The sequence below is a fragment of the Opisthocomus hoazin genome, chromosome Z (assembly GCF_030867145.1).
Source record: "Opisthocomus hoazin isolate bOpiHoa1 chromosome Z, bOpiHoa1.hap1, whole genome shotgun sequence".
Classification (NCBI taxonomy): domain Eukaryota; kingdom Metazoa; phylum Chordata; class Aves; order Opisthocomiformes; family Opisthocomidae; genus Opisthocomus; species Opisthocomus hoazin.
Window position 1 is genome coordinate 53,311,455 of NC_134454.1, and position 21,248 is coordinate 53,332,702.

The 21,248-nt window shown below is 37.3% G+C and overlaps 1 protein-coding gene across 4 annotated transcripts in view; it reads right to left on the bottom strand.

The window, feature by feature from the left end:
• The window catches only part of TRPM3 (transient receptor potential cation channel subfamily M member 3), a 299,284-nt gene that overhangs the window by 138,809 nt on the left and 139,227 nt on the right, over positions 1-21,248 (bottom strand). For all 4 annotated transcript variants that reach the window (XM_075410530.1, XM_075410529.1, XM_075410528.1 and 1 more), the window contains exons 2-5: positions 17,362-17,441; positions 16,488-16,692; positions 7,809-8,022; positions 4,417-4,541 (exon numbers count right to left, since the gene is read on the bottom strand). In XM_075410530.1, coding sequence (XP_075266645.1) covers positions 4,417-4,541; positions 7,809-8,022; positions 16,488-16,692; positions 17,362-17,441 — 624 coding nt within the window. The remainder of the gene's footprint in view (positions 1-4,416; positions 4,542-7,808; positions 8,023-16,487; positions 16,693-17,361; positions 17,442-21,248) is intronic.

Genomic DNA, 21,248 nt, shown 5'->3' on the forward strand with positions numbered 1-21,248 from the left:
GGAATTTCTCCTTATGTTAACCTGATGGGTCCATGTATGGAAGGATTTTTACGGCAGGCGTGGAAGAGTGAGTGTCATGGGTTTTGTAGTGATTCAGCATAGCAGTACAGAAGCTCAATTTTAGTTTCAATTAATTCAGTAAGAAAAAGGGTTTGTTTTTTTCTTTTCTCAAAATATTAATGACTAAGAAAATGCAGTCTGTTTAAGTTCGCAGGTTATATACTACAGGATCTTTATTGATCAATGACATATCACAGTAAGCTAGAAATGTCCTCTTCACTAACACAACAAAAGCATATTTTGATTTAGGTCTCAAATACTAGCTTCAGTAGACTAAAAATGAAACTTTTTTGAGTTATTTCATTGAGAAAGGAAAGTACTAAAATCAGTGTGCTTTTTGTGATGCAGGCACTGTTCATATTGAGGTGACTAGGAAATAAACCCACATGAGTACTGAACAGACACTGAAAGACATGCATGTGACAATAACTCACAAAGTGCACTCTTTTAAAAGGAAGAATGGCTCTGTATGTAGGGAGACACTTGTTTATAATCCACGTTTTCTACAAGACTGAGCAAGCCACCTTATTTTCTCAGTTCTTCTATCAGAAAATGGGAAATAAAATAACTAACTACCTTTCCTTTGCCTCCTTTGCTTTTAAATTTGAATTTAAGTGTGTTAAGAGGTGTACTATTTTCAGCTATACTGCTTTTACAGTATGGGAGTCAGACAAGTCTCTTTCAGGATCTTTATCCATGACAGTATAACAAATAGCAAACAACAGTAGTATTTTGTTTAACTTGGCCAGTTCTCTTTATGGCTCTGGGGAATGCCTTCGGGATTCCCAAGAGTTGACTGATTTGGATGGACTGGTAAATGTAGTAAAACTCATCAGCTATGCATTCAGAATCCATACAGGCGAGGCAAGGGCTGGAGTATTAGCAGAGGTTCAGCTCTGCTGAGCGCGCCTGACTTGACACGAGGCACAGGGAGGTGACATGCACTGGAGCATGTGCAATGGCAATAACTCCCCATCCCCACCCTCCTCCCTAAATCCCATGACTAAGACAATTTTCTGTATCCATCTGATGCTGGAAGGGTATGTTTTGACAACTCTTCAGTTCTGACCATAATTTAACTAGACATAGTGCATATAGGCATAATGCTGCATTGATGCTGGAGTTCAACGGACCTTTTACTATTGGTTGACTTCCCCCCACCACCACCCCGGGTAATCCTTTGTGGCCTTTGTTTCTTGCTTAATGATGATTCATTTTACATGCTTATAGTACTATTTATATTTCCCCTTCTTGGTTCGTTTCACAGCATTCGCGTCTAATGAGCCAGTCAATATAGTACACTTTGATTTTCAAACAGCTTTCAAAAACCATCCTCACCAAATACTTCTAAAGAAACAGCACACATTGGATAAGAGTAAAGTCCTTTGAGGGATTAGTAACTGGGGAAAGATGAGGGGAAAGAAAGGAAAACAGTAAGCAGGAGAAGTTAACTTTTGCAAAGATCAAGTGTTACTAAGAAGATTTAATGACAGAAGTGGCCTGCCTCAAGCTGGGTCATGTTCTGTTCAACAGAGTTGTAAGGGATTTGGGGGTCAATAAGAGTGTGTAAAGCTTACAAATATATAAGTGGACTATGAAGTCCACTTAAAAAAAGTATTCATAAAGCAGCCTGACTTGGCAATAAAATGGAAGACGAAATTACATAGTGGCAAGCATAAAGCAGTATGATCGCATGTGCATTAGAGATAGATAAACCCAGAAGTGTTTCACCATTGCATCATGCCATTGATCAATCCTTTTATGAAAATATTAGGGGTCAGGAGTTTTGGAAGAAAAATTTCCATTTTGTCTATCACAGATACATTTTAAAACTATTTTTGTCCTTAGTGACGACCCTGTAATTGTAATCCTACTGATTTAATTGTGGCTGCATTAATGGAAGTCTTTACCCAAATTTATTTCTTTTACTGTCTTCTAAACTTTTGTCACTTTCTGTCTGGTGATCAGACTAAGCATGAACCTTTTTTGATTTACCAGAAAGCTTTTTTTTTTTTTAAAAAAAGCATACAACTTCTTGGTTTCCTGTTAAATTGGAAGGAAAATGTCTCTTAAAGAAATCACAAGTTGGAGGGGCTGTTCCAGTTGGCTGAAACGTCTGGGAAACCAGTTTCTTTCTTCAGCTCTTGCTGTAAAAGCAGGCTCCAGAGTCTCTGTAACAGGTAGTGACTAGCTGAGAACAGAGGTAGGTAGCTTTCCAACAGGTGGAAAGAACTACTGGAGGAATAACAATGCCCCAAAATTCAGAACTGATTTGATGGCCTTTCTTCACAGAATCACAGAATGTTAGGGGTTGGAAGGGACCTCTGTGGATCATCTAGTCCAGGCCCCCTGCTGAAGCAGGGGCACCTAGAACAGGCTGCAGAGGACCTTGTCCAGGCAGGTCTTGAATATCTCCAGAGAAGGAGAATCCACAACCTCCCTGAGCAGCCTGTTTCAGTGCTCCGTCACCCTCGGAGGGAAGAAGTTCTTCCTCATGTTCAGACGGAACTTCCCACGCTTCAGTTTGTGCCCGTTACCCTTTGTCCTGTCACTGGGCACCACTGAAAAGAGCTTGGCCCCATCCTTCTGACACCCACCCTTCAGATATTTATAAGCATTTATAAGGTCCCCTCGCAGCCTTCTCTTCTTCAGGCTAAACAAGCCCAGCTCCCTCAGCCTTTCCTCTTAGGAGAGATGCTCCAGTCCCCTCACCATCCTCGTAGCCCTCCACTGGACTCTCTCCAGTAGCTCCTCATCTTTCTTGAACTGGGGACCCCAGAACTGGACAGAGTACTCCAGATGAGGCCTCACCAGGGCAGTGTAGAGGTGAAGGCGAAACTCCCTCGACCTGCTGGCCACTCTCCTCTTAATGCACCCCAGGATCCCATTGGCCTTCTTGGCAGCCAGGGCACACTGCTGGCTCATGGTCAACCTGTCGTCCACCAGCACACCCAGGTCCCTCTTCACAGAGCTGCTCTCCAGCAGGTCTGCCCCAAGCCTGTACTGGTGCATGGGGTTGTTCCTCCCCAGGTGCAGGACCCTGCACTTGCCCTTGTTGAATTTCATCAGGTTCCTCTCTGCCCAACTCTTCAGCCTGCCCAGGTCTCACTGAATGGCAGCCCCACCTTCTGGTGTATCCACCACTCCTCCCAGTTTTGTGTCATCAGCAAACTTGCCTTTTTTCTTCCTGCAATGCTTCTAGAACTGTATGTACAGTCAGTAAAGACTGCTTATTTGAAAATGATGTCTATATTACACTTCTTCAACAAGACTAACCTCATCTTTGTGATTAACTATTTCTGCTAGTCACCTCTCACGCTGCATCTCAGAAGAGCTCACTAGTGACTCAGAATTACTGCTGCAGAGTCCCACCCTGCTTGTTTGTATACATTGGCAACCCTGTTATACAAGCACTGATGGTATTAGAGTACAAAACCCCATGCTAATACAACTCCCCTTAATGGCTATGCTTTAATACTGAACTGCAATGAATTCCAGTTAGATCAATTTCTTCTGACCTAACTGATAATTGAATCTTCTTCCCCTGAACAACTTGCTAATGGACAAACATACAAAGAAGAATGGTTTAGAGTAAAGTAGACAGTAAAAACATTACTTAAGTAGGATGAAGACTTTACTTCTTCTCCACTCAAAGTTAGCCACTGGTTCTCAGGCAGATTGCTTGGGACTGAACCAGAAGTCAGGAAAAGATAAAGGGCTCAGAAAAGCTTCTGGTAACATATAACCAGTGTAAGTAAATTATTCATGTATTTAAAATTGGGGAGTTCATCTTTCTGAGTGACAGTATAGGTTTAAAATTGAAGAATGATGTGGATGAGTACCAGAAACACAGACTCTGCCTTTCAGAAGGTGACTGAAGTAAAGATTCTTTGAGGTCTGATCTCACATCCAATACATTTTTAAGACTCTTCACAACTGCAGCAATAAAAATGTATAGGATGAAATATATTACACAGTGGAATTCAGTCTTCAGTTCTGATTTTAACTAATGCATCATAGTATTGTTTCAAAATAAATCAGACTTCAAGCTTTGCAGTCAGTGTTTTCTTACTTTTCATGATTCATAGTGCTCTAAGGGTGAAACTTGAATATATTTTCAAGAATAAGATTTAATGAAATTTCATTATAATATATTTTTAAAGAATGTACAGTGCAGGAATTTTTGTTGTTGCTATGTCAAAACTAATATCAACCATAGTGGAAAACCTGTGTATGTGTTGTTTTTTTCTGCAGACATTAATACTGTGAGGAATTAAGTGAGGGATTAAGAGGAAAGGAAAACCAACTGCAAGATTTATATATATTGGAGGCGATCTATGTCCATATAGGGCTTACGTCTTTGCCAATCAGATCCTCTTGATTTTCCACAATTCCCCAGGGAGCTATACCGATGGTGCAGATCTTCCCTCGAGATTTTGAAGCATGATCTTTCAGTGCATCTCCGACATGCCGAATGACTCCTGGGAAAGAAAGACCATAAAATAGAAATTCATAATTGTGTCCTTTTTGTTCATGATGATATGGATCCAATATAGAATTCTTTTTTGGGGAACACCCATGCATATACTTACAATTAAGTAAAGCTCTGAGTATTTCCTATTGATTATTATTACAGTAATACTGCAAGTCTATTTTATCTAATATAAAAGATATTAAATGAAGTAGCAAGAAAAAACTACACAGCTCTAGAAATACGAATGGAAATATTGACAGCTGACTGTAACTGATTTATCTGCAGCTGTGTTCACACACATACCTGCATGCAAGCATTTGTATACTCCCCAATCATAGAAACAAGCACAAGAATTATCTCTACCCCAACCTCTCAAAATGTAGCTCACATACAACTGTTCCCTTCTGTCTGAATAAAGGATGGAAATGTGAAAACATCATTACACTACTCTGTGGTGAGCTATTCTACCATGCTTTCCAAACAAACTCAGCCACCTGAGATAGTGTCCAGCAGAGTATTAGAAATGCCCCTGGTGATCAGTGAGAAAACAGAAATTAGTACAGAAAGAATGACTGCTACCCAGCTCTCTTCCAAGTGCTTTCTCACAACGCTGCTTGTATGCTTTAGGCCAGCTCTATCAGTGTTTCAGTGGTGTCTCTGTGCAGAGGACAAGTGCCATTCCTCATTCGTTTTCATACAGTCATTTTTATACCTGTGTATCAGTAACTATTTTTGTGATGCAGCTCGCTGAAGCAGACCTGTGGATCTGCTGCGGATGTTATCTGTTACTCAGTTTCTGTGTTTGCTTCTTGTCAAGATTCTGCAATTTTAAGATGACTGGATTGGTATTACAACAGTCATAAAAACAGATGTGATTTTAGCCATAGTTTTATGCACCATAAATGAACCATGTAATAAAAAAACCCACAACCTAACAAATCCTTTAAGTCCTGAAGTTTAATTTCCTTCCTGTGGTGGAACAGGAAAAAAAAAACAAAAACCCTGTACCTGCTATCAGCTATGAATTAAGCTGTGATCCAGCAACCCAGAGTATTCAAAGTAGAAAATGTGTCCAGACTGCAAAAACTTCTGCTGTTTAGAATAATCAACTTTCAGCATGACATGAATATTCAGAGCAACTCATTTAAGTAATTTAATAGTCATGGTTATAGCCAGGTATGCATCATCCCCTGTCGTATCACTGATTCCCAGTCCAATACCAGTATTTCAGGTTTTTTCAATTATACTTTTCCTTAAGAGAAATTTGATTTAAATATTCATCATTAACAGAACAGACTGTACCCAGAAATTTTCAATTTGTACTATTTCACATAGAGATAAAATACTTAATTTTCACCTACACAGTTTGAAAATCTAGCCCTAGAGCAATGAACTACTTTACTCCAGGAATCAAAAACAGCAATGAGATGTAACTGATAACATGGAACTGTTTTTGGAATCATATGTTTTGAAAATAACACACCGCAACTTGAACATCATTGTTTTGTCTAGGTAATTCTTCATTACAGGAAAAAAAATTCCTTTTCAAGAGTAATTATGTTGACTTTCCTGGTTCATTTGTATTGCTTTGGCATTTGCAAATATAATGATTTGAAAAATTGTATGAAGCAGTTTTGCATTTACCAAATGCAAATGCTGAAGTCAGTCCTTGTTTACAAAATTTCTATAGTTTGATTTCTAGAGTTCCTGTGCTAATCCACTGCAATGACTGTACAATATCTACAGATTTCTAATGCACTTTTAGCTTAAAATTTATATCTGTCTTTGCTATTGTCACTACAAAAGTATCTGGTGACTAATGTAACTATTATCACCACAGTACATAGGTCAACATTTAACCTGATTTTCTTCTTGTTCTGCAGAGGTGTGGGGGATATTACATACATATGAGTCTGTCTATTTATGTATCTAATACTCCAGAAGCTGTACCTCTTCTTTGCTATTTGTACTGCTGCTGTGATAAAACTGAATATCTCCAGTGACAGGACAAGGGCCAATGGGCACAAACTGAAGCACAGGAAGTTCCGTCTGAATATGAGGAAGAATTTCTTCACTCTGAGGGTGACGGAGCACTGGAACAGGCTGCCCAGGGAGGCTGTGGAGTCTACTTCTCTGGAGATATTCGAGACCTGCCTGGACAAGGTCCTGTGCAGCCTGCTGTAGGTGACCCTGCTTCGGCCGGAGGGTTGGACTAGATGACCCACAGAGGTCCCTTCCATCCCCTACTATTCTGTGATTCTGTGATTGTTTTAAATTTGATGTCCTCTGGAAACGAAAAAGCCTGAGACTCCTATTAGCATTCATACTAAAATATGTAGGAGCTGATCCACAAGACACTAAAATTAATGCATGATAGAGTGATTACAACGTTTTCCGTAGACAGTAAGAAGATACACTCTGTGGGATTACTAAATTAACAAATTATAGTTTTGTTATTGCAGCAAATGAGAATGACATATGAATTTACAAATACACATCCTAGCTCAAAACCTTTTCCATTTATCTCTAGCAGAACTCTTTGACTTTCCCCTGACTTGCTCCTCCTCTCTACCTCCTTCAAGGAGGGTAACTGGTAACACACGGCCCAACCTTTTTTATCTGGGGAACTATGTTTTGCAGTTTATCGCCAAAACCTACTTGCTGTCTCCAGCTGCTATCTTGTGTCATTCGAACACCCATATGGTATACTACAGATGTTCTTAAATTTGAATAGAAACATCAATATTATCATTATGCTGCAGGGGTAATAGAAAAAAAATAGGTCAAGCTGTCTACAAGACAGGAAAAAGCGATACTTATTCACAATAAAGTTTTCTACCACATCCACAAAACAGAACGTTTTTCCCTTTCATACTTCAGACCACCTTACAAGATAAAATAAAGGTCTTTTCTGGATGAAAATGTTTTCTGTTGTATGTAACAAGAGTTTGACTTCTTTGGTTTCTGGTTAGTAGACCCTCCCTATAGCTTACTGTTGATCTTATAAATTCTTCGCTGGCAATATACTAATATAATTGCCTCACAGGAGGCTTTATTTTCAGCTCCCCACTATGCTTTTCATGCTTTAGTAAATCTTTTATTCCCTGATAGCTGCCAGGCTGGTATGAACTTGGCATTTTCTTGTTTGCACACAGTACAGACAACCCTACTAAAATAAAACACGGAATGACTTCTTAATCTCATCAGTCCTAATTTTTTTCTGCGACAAAATCTCCTAGATGTCACTGTGCTTTCATTTCAATGTTGCTGTTACCTGTGTTTACTCCTCCAGTGAATATCCATGCTCCAGTTGTCATAGCAGCCTTAATGAGGCCTTTTCCAAAGACTTGCTTGAGTTTTGGCTGAAGCTCAAAATTCTGAAGGCCCCCATGCACAGAGATGAGAAGTTTAGGGAGCTCAAGCTGCCACTCTTTGGTCATCAGATGCAGAAGAAGGTCAGGCTTTGTGTCAAAAGACACACGTACATACTGCAGAAATAAGGGCAGTAGTAGAGAAAAAAAGATTGGTTAAACTGACTGGTTCCTAATACACATGATCTATTCCCAGCAGATCACTGAAAAAAGGCAACCTCTATGACAACAGCACTAACTAATTGCTAACTTCATGATTTTCAAAAGTTAGGAAACTAGGAATAATGGAACACTTGCAATTCACAGGCTGGAAAATTTTCCTTTATTTAGGAAATTCAGTCTATTTGTTTCAATATGCTCAGCAATGCTTGAGACATAAATGTCTTTAATTGATGGTGTAAAAACTGGAGCAAAATTTTAAGCGGTCTGCCAAAGATGACCTAGATAGTCAGAATCACAGCTGTGCATTCACCTGTATCTTACTTTCAAATTAACAAAATCAAACTCTCAAAAGGTAGGAAATAACAGAAACATCTTGGTTGTTCAAGCACACATAAGTTTAAACTGAGGAAGATTATTTAACAGGTCCTTTTCAGATGAAGGAATGCTAACTTATGGCATACAGACTGATTGGCATAGACTCTTAAATTTGCCTAACAAGGCACAGAATCCTAAAGTGCTTTGAAACATCGTTCCAGTTCTTGGCTCTTCTGTAGTACATCTGCAGCATTTTACCCCAAGGGACATCACGTCCATTTGTGTGTGGTCAAAGATAACAACTGCTTCAAAAATTCTACAGCACTGCCGTGTCACACACATACCTGTCTCTTCCTGACAAGCCTGTCTCTCTGGCTCTTTCTGTTGCTGATGCATGAAGGGTTTCACAAAGTCTGTGGCAGGGCAGATGATACTTTGTTGAATTCTAATTGCATAGCAGAAATGGGCCGTAAGTGGACAAAATTTTTTCTACAGCTGGTAAGATCTGGAAGGACCCTCTTAATTGAATAAAATAGGTTACAGAAAGCCACTCGTCTTTCAAACTTCTGATTGAACAAATGCATATAGAGTTACTTCAGTAGTCTTTCCCTTGAAGTGTTGTCAGCACAGCCATCAGGTGTGTAACACAGGTACCTTTGCTTTCAGCCAGCTGAATGCCTAGTTCTAACTTATTTATTGTAACATGGCAGGTAGTATCATATCCACAAACCCTGCAAAATCTTTTTGTCCCCTTTTAACCTGTCTAATCAGTATTTCTTGCCAAAATACTGTCCTTTTTTAGTAAATTCTATGACAGCGAAGTGGGCTACTTTCTAGTTGAATGAGAAATAAGGACTTGACCTTTCGCAGAAGAAACTGCTAATAGACAGGTTACTTTGCAAGAATGGGTTGTTGGACAGTGAACAGCTATTCTTCACATTTCTGGAAGCAGAAGCTCGTTTGGACAAGCAGTCACAGTGAAGCAAGGGGGGCACAGCCAAACTGACAGCTGAGCAAGAACTTCAGTATACACATTTACCCTAGTGCACCAGTAATGTTCTCTGCAGCAGTCAGGCAAATTCTTAACAGCTAATGGACAAAGAACATACAATATTCATGTCTGGCAAGAGCTTAATGTACCCTCGAGCTTATATGTACATGAACTGCATCCTCAGTAGCTACCCATGCAATTTCTGTGTGGGAGTTGAGAAAACTCACTGACCAGATGGTGAAGCTAATAATTTTGATTAGGAATTGATAACAGTCAAAGTTTTAACACACCAAAAGAGTTGTAAGGAGACTGATCCTTACGCCCTTTGCTCATACCCTTAGGGAAAGCTGAGGTTGCAAAGGGCAATGCCTTGTTAACACTGTAGGCTTTAACAGATAGACAACATCCTTCAGGGGGCCTCCACGAAACCTCTGCTCATCAAACTATGGAGATTATGTCTTGGACTCACCGGTACCTTTGTTTTTTGGTGAAGACAGACTGGGACTTGTAAGAAGAGAAACAAAGTGAATTCATATTAGTAATGGCCACAAAAATGTCCTGAAAACAGAGGCCACTGCCTCATCTGGGATGATATTAAGATGAAGGTATAAATGGCATCAGATATATATCATCTAATCCAGCCAGTGACTGTTTATTTGCTTCTTTAGCACTGTTTTATCTGCCAGAATGGGTGACTTCACTGTCCCTACCTTCTTAAATCTATGTATTAATTGGCAAAAATCTCTTTCTCCTCTCTTTCACTAAGACCTCCAAATTTCAATACATATAAATCTATATAATGAATCACAAAGTTAGAAGAAATATTTTCTTACATTTATTTGAAATGTAGCCATCTTTTATTACAGACAACTGCTTACTCTTTACAGAGTAAAGGCAAAACTCTTCTATACTTATGATAAGAATTAATTTTACTTTATAAAGAAGAAATTTAAGCACAGATAAACCTGAAAATTTTTTTCATGTAAATTAAAATTTAAATCATCATGGATAAGCATTAGTTTCACAAGTTTTCTGAGAAGGGCAATGGTGCCAAATATCATGATCTTTCTTCTGCACATAGACCTCAATTTTTATGAATGTCTGACTTATTTTTGCTCTTACAGAGGCCACTTTCAGTTTAGTATGCTTGGGATTACTCTTTTGATATTACCTAACATGCTAACTAGATAAGTACAAGAGAATTCTTTTGTCATCCCGTTCAAAGTATGCATTAAATTATGAATTAACACTTTTAAGGCCTTTTTTGTCCATATTAAAAATTAATTTCTTTCAATCTGGTAGCAGAATATTCTGCCTTTTCAGTTTTTGTTTAAAATCTTTATGAGTATTTCTGCCATTCCTGAATTCTTTTGCTATAGCCTCTGGAGGCAGATTTAAAATTTACATGTAAATCTACACTAAACCACTGCTCTGTTACCCTGAAATTCCATGTCTGGTGTGTCTATCAGCTGTAGAAATGATCAGTTCTAGTGGCACATAATTCAACCCATTCTTTATGGGAGAGGTGTGTGGATGGGATATAAGATTTCAGTTGTTATATGTCAGCAGAGCAGGGTGAGATAGGAAGCAAAACTACAGTTTTGAACTACAAAACCTATGGACCGACCTGACTGACATAAGCATAACACTGTAAAATGATAAATCGTCAAGTTCAAGCTGTGATGCCCATCTGATCCCCAAACTAGCACAGAAGTAGTCAGCAATGGTGGCATTTGATGCCAATAGTTGTTTCACTTTTTTATCAGGCAGTTTCCTGAAAAATAACTGTGCCCTCATCAGTCAAACAGCCAGATCCTTGCAAGCTGGACTCCAACGTGCTATGGCAAAAGTAGATGTTCCTGAGTAGTAAAATTACTGCTCTGTTACTCAGGCACAGCTGTCTCATTAAAGTACATGGTGAATGATTGAAAATGAGAGTCTCAGTGAATAAAAGAGAAACATTCAGAATTTTGTTCTGTTTCTTCAAAGAAAATATCTTCAGAGAACATTTTGTGATCTGCAGTCTAACATTGCTCCTTTGTTTCGCTTTGATGCATGCAGATACTGGGTGGCTATTTCACCTACATTTAAATAAGATTCCACCACTGCAGACACTTCCTCAAGCTAAAGACTGATTCCCTCAAAGTTTGATTTTCACATAAAAAATAGGCCTGATGTAATGCCCACTGAATTCGACAGAACAACCATCACTTGGACTGAAACCAGACTGGTTCCTTGTAAGTTAATTATCGTCTTAACATCCTAAGGCCTCATCCTAGTTCCACAAAATAGTCAGTGGAAGGACCCTCATTGATTTAAATGGGCTTTGGATAGAAGCTTTTCTGTGTTATTTGCCCTTTTCCTCCATGTAGGACACAGTCCTTTAATTTCTGTAAATATTCTTTAACTACTAATTTACTAAAACAAAAACAGTATTTGCTGCCTTTTTCATGGTTTAGGGAAGTTACAGGATTATCTCTTTTTTCTCTCAAAAACACTGATGGCTTTTAAGATCCTTTTTACACAGTTTTGAAAAACTTAATATATTTTAAAAGCAGAAATACCCCTTTTTATGTGGCTGATATCCAAATATCCTTACTAAAGTATAATGTTTTGAGGATCTGAATATCAGAAAGTCTGTCTAAGAAACTGTTTATGTACATTGGAATTCTGTTGATGTTCTTTTATGTTTCCATGCACCAGAAGAAAGGTTAAGCTTACAACACTCAAGTAAACTTTATTACTTCTACAGCTGCAAACATAAGTTAGCTTTTTATTGTACATATTACATTTATCATTGGAATGTATTCAATTAGGAGGAATGTATTTAACTCACTAAGGCTTTTCAGACAGCCATCTTCTACCTAATCTTGAAAAACCATGATCAAAGAAATCTCAGTTCTGTAACTAGCAGTTCTTTAAAAAAGGTTGGCATGGAATCTGGGCATACCAATTAACGAAAAACTGTTACGGGTTATTTTTTTGTGCATGGAAAGGCAGATAGTGAATTCAAAATATTGGTTCTGTTTGGTCACAAGTTCAGTGCAAAATGCATCATAGCAAGATTGTCTTAACTGGTCCATTAATGAACAGAATCTATTTTGAAATTGTTCAGAATATTGCTCATAATTGGAATGAAATCACTCACATTAGTTTGATAACTGCTCTTAGACTTAGGATAATAAATTGCCAGTATATAGTTAGATGAACTCATCCATGTTCTTTCTTAAACTACTAAAAGCCAACTGATCTAAGCAGATAATATTCTACTAATTTTCCTATCTTTTCTTAATCCACTGATTTATTGCAAAAGCTGTTAATAAAGTTTACATATCTCAATATTCTACTCATTTTCCTATCTTTTCTTAATCCACTGATTTATTGCAAAAGCTGTTAATAAAGTTTACATATCTCCACATCACTTTCAGATCTTTTTACAGTTTTAAAAATTGAAAATCTGCTGTAAAAACAGTGTAAATGTGAACCGTAAAACTGTAAAATGTGTTTTTTAAACATTAATGGGATGAGCCACTTATAAAGAAAATAGGAGACTGATAGAGATCTAAAAACCACAGTGTTGTTGCAGGACCATCTGTAGTTACATGAAGGCTGAAAGAAAGGCCTCTTTAGTAACTGATCTTGTTAACCAATGTTATCTAATCTCGGCTATATGTTTCTATATAATCTGCTGCACCCTTAGCTATTCACTTTAGTGATTTAAGCAGCTTAATGCAGCCCCACTGAAGATACTTTAACAACTCAATGGTATTATCAAAATTCATGCTGTTTGAGAATCTTTGTTCTATGTGCCTGTGGAAACGAAATTTATGGCACAGCCAATTCTATTGGCAACATGTAAAGCTACATTGCCTTTTCTGTTTTGTTCCGAATCCACTGTTTTATTAAAATTTCAGTGTAACTTTCATTTTCACAGCTAAAGATGCCAATGTTAATTGCCTGGTGGCAACTGATTTAATCTTACGTCACTGCATTTGTAGGTTTCAAATATACATATGAAGTATACATATATATTTACTATTAAATTTGTATAGGTATTATTAAAATCTAATTTTCTAACTTGCAATGGAGGAAATAATTATCTGTCAGTCTTACACACATTAATCTATTCCATTAATTAACTACCAATTTCCCAGTCATAAATCTGAGGTTACGGTTACCATAAATAAATCCAACGTCATTCCTTGTAGCCTGATTCAGAAAAAATTACCAATTTTGCTGTTAGCACAGACCAAGATGATACTACTCCGTTCTGTGCTTCCCTTGCTTACAAATTTTCATCTGTGGGCATTCATTTCAGGAAATAAAGTAAGGAACAGGTGGTGAATTTTATGCCAAATTCTTCTCCTGAGGCTTTGCTTGAGGCTGGTCAGCTTGCTAAATCTTGCTGCTTTACAGGGTTATTCTATTAGCCAACAGGCACAATATTATCCTACCATGATTGTCAGCAAAAATCAGCTTGCATGCTATAGTGATAGTTGATATCCAGTAGCTAGAAAATAACTAAGTAGCATATTTTTAGAAAAGAACTAATGTCCATTTATCATGTTTGCTCCCTCTTCCTTCTCTCCCTCTGCTCCTGTTGATGTTCCGACTGCTCTGTTTTTGAGTTTGAAAATACATTATCTGAACAAGAATGTTTCCAAGGGTTATTATGTACTTGTTCCTTTTCCCAAGCCTTATTTTCAAGATAATTTAAACACTCCTTTTCTCCTCCTCTACTCGCAAAATTGGTTGATTGCTTTGACTGAGCAAATTCTTGGCTTCACAGAAAGTTTTTGATTTGCTAAGATTTACTTCTCATGGGAAAGACCTTGTACCTAGTAAATTCAGAGACAGGAGTTTCATCCTTTCTACTAATAAAACTGCAACAACTACTTAGGCAGCTCTTTGACTATAATCTATCCTAAAATAATGTTTGAGGCTGGAAATACGACTATAAGGACACCTTCACGCTGTTCTCAGTGACAAACACACCGTAGAATAACAAAGCTCTTTATTTTGTTTCCGTTTAAAAAAAATGCACAATTACTGGTTGTGCAGACCTCCTTATTTGTTATTTGGTCATATGAAAGATGTTTGTCTCACTGGTAGCAACCAAGCACGACACCCATTAAAGAGATATTTAGTGAATAGTTTAATTTGTAGCACTTTTCCCACTTGTGGGATGATTGAATTTCTGGAGCTTTCATACACTTATTTATTTCATGAAGAATTTGGTTGCTCCCATGTGTTGGGTGGGGTTTAATGACTATGAATAGATGGCAGATATAACTATCTTCCTGATTCTAGTACTGTCAAAATAAATCCAGAGTTTTACCAGCAATAAATGTTTTGTCTGTATTCATCCCAAAGTTTTAACTTCTTATTTAGGTGTCTCTGATTTTTAACACCTTTTTGTCTTCTTTTTTTCTAAACTCTTTATCGTTTTGTTCCTGACTGCACTCTATGACAAGATTTTTCCTTTCTTTATCTTACTTCCAATTTTATCTCTGCAGTTTCATTTCAAGTACATTTCTTTGAGCAACGAGCATATACCTTGGGGCATCTCCTGTTCTGCTACAGGACTGTGCCAGGAGAACCAGAATCCCAACAAAGACCAGAAATCCTCTAGAGAAATTTCTATCAATAGATTCCCTAAACCTTTCAATATTTCTTGGCTGCCCAAGACTACTTTCATCTGGGCAGGGCAGCTTAGTGCTTTACAGTGATCTTCAAGGACATCACTCAAAAAGCTATAGCGATTACCCTTTCTCGTAAAGACAGATTTAATGCAAAATGCAATGTATCCATATACAGTTAATAGCATTATGATTACTATCTCTCTGAATCTTTCTCAGTTTTGATGAAAAGCTCTCTGTTTTGTTCCCACTCCTTGTGAGGATACCAACAGCACAATTTGGTTTACTTCAGTGCTGGGGGAGGTGTCATTTATTCACACTAAACAAATGCTATTTACTGAATCAGAGTCTCGCTCTAGCAATGGTCTTGCAGATTTTTAGGTGTTTGATTATCAACTGTATGTTAGGTGTCTGTGATACTCTCAGAGTAATGACCTAATTTTCTATATGTTTCTTTGTGCAACAGTGTTTTCTGTTTCAAAGAAGCCATCCATCTGGGCAAACAGAACCATCCACTCAAGTAATCATTCTGTCTCCAGCACCTGTGTATCCATCTGAGGAAAGTATCTGGCTCTTGGTAGCATAGTACCTGAGCTCTTCATTGTCTCTAATTAATCTAGTACCATGACAGATGTGACAGACCTGTTGGGAAGAATTCAGGTAAAGAAGATGGTGCTGGGTTGCTGGGCAGGTTATTCTGCAGAGCGCCCAGGGGTTCTGCTTCTGCCCTCACTGCTGCCCAAAGCAGTGTCTTGGCCATGATGTGCTAGGTACACACTCATCTTTCATTCACAAAGTACCAGGTTCTGCAGTTTAGATATAGTCAGAGAGATTCTTCCTTTCATGTAACGCCACATAGAAGAAATACATGCATGGGTTAGTGTGGGTGCTGGAAACACCTCTCCAACTTAGTGGAGCAATGCTTTCAGATTTATATACTTTGATATCTCTCCGTAGCGTTGTTTTACAATGCAGTGACTTGCCCAAGGAAACCTGTGGCAGAATAGGGATTTCCCGGTGCCTAGCTTAGACACTTACTGGGCCTCTTATTTAATTGAAAGATGAACCAGTAAGTCTAACTGGTCTATCCTCTGAAACATGTCTGGAGGAATATTAAAAGCAACTTGGTATATTTTAAACTTGTCAGCCTTGCAGATACATCCAGCAATGAGAAACCATAGCTGAATTCTAAAGTTATTGAGAAATAGATGGATGGCTAGCCATTGGAAGAAAATCAAGATAGCAGCACATTAGCATGTCTTCAGTCTTCTTGAAGGCAGCCCCTCTTACACTGCACTCCATCGTTTACCGTTAATTCTGTTCACCTGTTCTTTGGCACGATACATAAAAATATACGGTACGGTCTTACGCTAAATAATACTTTAAAATGAAGTTAAGAAAGAATGCTTTTTTTTCTTTGTGAATACCTTTTTTGAGCTAGCAGCATTATTCATCTAAGAGAAAAACATGGTTACCATGGCTTTATTGGAGTGGCCTCCTCCTTGGAACTCAATGGTTCCAAACGCGTCCGTCGGGCTGAGCTGCGTGTGCTTGCTGATGGACCACTTCTCCGACTGGATGTCATTGCGAGTAAGCCTGCTTTCATTTTTCTCATTCTGAATAACGGAGATGCTTGGAGTCAGTCCAACATGTTGACCTATTAGACGCCCACAGCAACACCTATGACATTAAACAAACAGAAACTTGAGTCACGTGCACAAATAAACCAAACAGGGAAACAAGCTATCTTAAACATACTACCAATCTTAAAAAAACTGCCTGTTCAACTCTGCTGATCACTTCCATGCTATCTGAAACCTCTACTTGTGGAAACAACATAGTACAGATACTACCTTTTCTTTCTATGTTATTGTTTACTTTGGACTCTCCCATATTTCAATACAATCATGATTTGTTCCAAATATACACAAAATGAAGTTTAAGAACATTTTCTACTGTCTTCAGATGACATCATGCCAAATAATCAGGTTTTGCATGGACCAGCATGTATTTTAAATTGGCAGTTCACTGCAATTGTTTTCTTTAGACAGCATTGTGTGTCACGCATCCAATTAGGTAAATATTCAAGGTGCTGAATATTGAACTAAGAAGACAAGGAAATTAAATGTAGATGCTGATCCACCTATATATTTTTTTGGATGAAATAAGTTTTGAAATGTACCCAAATACTGCCCATAGGAATCCATCACTCCAGATGTAATCCAATCACCTTCTGATCAAATAAGTCTTTACAAACAATTTATATCCATATAAATACATATACACACATAGATATGGAAATTTCCTTTTAATTGACTTCCATTTTTCATACAAGTAACATGCAGTTACCTATGGGGGTCTTTGGTGCTGGGTATGATATGAACACATTCTCTTTTGTAAAATGCTCTTTCTATCCATGATTTCTGCGCCTAAAAAAGAGAAAGGAAATGGTGTGAGCCCTGTTTGCTTATTAAACACAATTTATAGTAGAACGGAAGAGAAATTTCACATGTGAAGGAAAACTTCACTGACTGCAGATACGCAGTGCACATTTTGCACAGAGTGAAGATTTTACACAAGAAATATGGTTCCTTTCTAGAGCTAAGCACTCGACATAAGCTCTTCGGATTGTTTTTACATTCACCAGCCAGATAACTTTTATGCAGTCATTAATATTTTCACAGCAGGAATCACAGGAGAACAATTAATTCAAACTGTAAAGCTTTCTGCATAGTGGAAAGAAAACACACCTATTCATTAAAAATATTTAAAATAAGTCTATTTCCATTTTAGTGATAGAACTGCATCAGCTCTAATTAAAAAAAAAATAATCTCAGAAACTAGAAAATAAACATCTCACAACCAAATTTATAACATCATGATTCCAATGCATATTTTTATACATGCATTGAGAGTGCTGCTTAACACTGAGCCAGAAAATAGTTTCATATGTGAACATCTTAATGGAGGAAAAAAAAGACGGAAAACCTATTTCTGAAACGAGACACAAAAAAATTTAATACATTGAGTCAGATGACCAGCTGGTGTAACCTCTAAAACTGACTGAGTTCAATGAAGCCATGCCTGTTCATAACACTCAAGATCTTTCCACACACATTTGCAGAAAAACAAGTAATCTCCCTCAGTGCAGTCTTAATTTTCAGATATGCAAGACATCTTTTTTAAAAGAGGGATAGATGAGTAGGAAAGAAAAACACCCCAGAACAACCAACAAGACACTTTCAGAGTTTAGAAATATTTTTAATTATCTGGACAGTCCTCACTCCACATAATATGACTTCTAGTAAGCTCTCTAAAACCTACTCCTAGATAGAGTAAGTGAGTTGAAACTTTCCTTTAAAAACTGATTTCCTAAAGATAAATTTTATAAAATGTGTTTAAATAATAAAAATACCTACTGAAGTGCAAAACATAAACAGAACCATAAATATTACCTAACCAACTAATGTTAGCTTTTACTATGTAAGGTTAGATAGTGACCTGTCTAACTATTAACTTTACTAACTAATGTTACCTTACTAACTATGTAATGCTAACATTTTGTCAACTCAGTCTGCATTCTGTTTTGAAAATCACTGTGAACTGCAGAAATTTCTTGGACTCAATGCATGTCACTAGTATAAACTCTAAAATACCATAATAAAAATTTCTAGCTACATTCATTACTTCTCCCTTTCAGTACATAAAAAATGATTATTTTGCCTTTTTCACAGAAGATAATCCCTTACTGGATCTAGTGGTCACTCATGTTATGTAACAATATTTTATCTTTGCTTTTCTTGCATTTTTATATGAAAAATCCGCTAGACTTCGTATTTTGTAGGAATGACAGACACTCTAAGATGACTTTCAGGGTCAGGAAAACGAAAAGTCTATTAAAAACATTAAATAGAACTACATTTGATTGCTCTTCCTTACTGTAGCAAAAGGAAAGTTAATATCGAATGTGTAGCAATGTTTGTTTCATGTTTAAGCAAAGGTCAGTTAAATCCAAATTCTGAAAAATTTAAAAATGTTTTACTTTACACAGGAGAGATTACCTTGAAGTTCTAATTTATTATAACTTTAAACTGCTTACAATCCTATGATGTAGAAAATAATCATCATCATCATCATCATCACCATAATCACAACATTGTATATTATACAGTCAAATCAGCTTAGAAGTCTAGTGCATCATTGACTAATTTCTCAATTTAGTAGTCTTTTCTGGCAAAGAAAGTCTTTTTACAAACTAACTTCCTAGGACTGTCAAGACATCCAGAGTGAACTTTATGAACTTCATTTGACCCTCTCACTGCAGAAGTTTTGAAGCTAAACTATCTGGCAAAATTAGAGTTTTTCTTTTTGTTGAATGTTGTAGAGAAAGAATGGAAATTACCATTATTATTCAGCTACTGCAATGTTAACATTTGAAATTATGTACTTTACTGTATGGACCACATATTCTTGAAATTTTTCACCCTTTGAACTCCAAGAGTACACAAGCTTTCTATATTTTCTTAAGAAGACACACACTGATAAGAAGCTGCAGATTTATGAATCCCCTTTGTTATATATATACATAGTAACTTTTTGACAAAAAGACAACACTTACAGAATAATATCAGGTTTATCCCCATCCTTATTTATTTTAACACTAAATACATGCCTGCAATATCTTTTATCTTCTCTAGAAAGCATGAATAACTTTTCTTCCTGTCACCCCAAATTAATTCCTACTGCAGAGCTTACACAGCATATGACTACCATTCATATTGTCCAGACTCACTAAAAATATCCTTTATTAAATTTCATAAATTCTACATACTTTTCTACAAACAATTTACCTTGGTGAATTTGCTTAGTAGATAGACCTACTGTATCTTTTCTAAAGACAGCCACTTTTTCAATTTCACTAAGTCACAAGATCAATACAAAACGGTGCCATGACAGGTACTCCATGGAAAACTTTTTTCCTTAGGTATACAAGCAGAGTTTCAACAACCAAGAAAGTGACATTTAAAATTTGTTTTCCTACTCTTTTTCATACTCTCTTTGCAAGTAGAAAAGAAACCCAGCTATTTTAAATGTAAGAATAATTTGCATTTCAATTTTCATCATACTTCTTCAAACATAATATTGTAAAAATAAAAGTCGGATTATTCACATCAGGAAAAAAGACTTTCCAGCTTTTAGATCTCATACAATATACTACCCTACCTGTCAGAGTAATAATGCCAAAATAGACAATTTACTCATTTCATAATTCCTTGTCCTTCCAAACTAAAAAGAAAGCATCTGGTTTCACTGCCCCATGCCATTTATCTTTCTGTGACAGAGATCATTTGCAGTGAAGTACAAGGTTCAGAGATATAATAAATTATGTTACTTGCCGTAGAGTCTTCATAAAAAAATCAGAATAAATTGAGGAAATCAACACATTAATCAAAAAACAGTCTTCATTAAACTATTGCTTACAATGCGAAACAACAAAGTAGTAAAAAGTTTAGAAAAGTATAGCAAAGTATTTTCAAGAATAGCAGAGCAAGAAACTTATCTTCTTTTTGTCTTATTTCATAAACACTCCTTCAGTATTAATTCATAAGGCAATTCAAAGTCCACAGTGAAATCCTAAAGTACATGCCATATGTATACTGTGATTTAATTTACTTGTAGCTTGGATCTCTACATTAAGCCTCTTTCTTTATTAACCTAGCTGCAAAATCCCACCAAGAACATTTATTGTCTCTCTTCTTTACCTGAGCATTAGACTTGGCATTTGAGTCTGTCCTGGAGAAACTCTGCCATCCACGTTTCCCTGCTGCCGGTCATCACTAACAGCTCTGCGGCCGCGCTCGGCACCAGGCGCTCAGTCCACCCACGGCGTGGGGACGTGAGGGCCAGCGAAGCCCTTGCACCTGTGAGCTGCTTGGAATGTGCTGCTGTGGGATTAGCCTCTTTCAGGGTGCGGCAGACACCCACTCGCAGCCCCATAACACCGCTTGGCTTGAACATCTAATCTGACTCCAAAAGAAAAACAAATCCCCTGGGAGCTTGAATTTAGCTGGCACAAGCCTCGACGGGCATTTTTCCCCCCCTCTTCTTTCCCCCTTAGAGAGCGAGATAGTGAAAGTGTGATAAGGTGCTCTGAGTTCTTAAATTCAACCCAGGAAAACAAATCCTTCAAAAGACACAGTGTACTAAACTGGAAAGAACCTGAGCACACAAGAGAG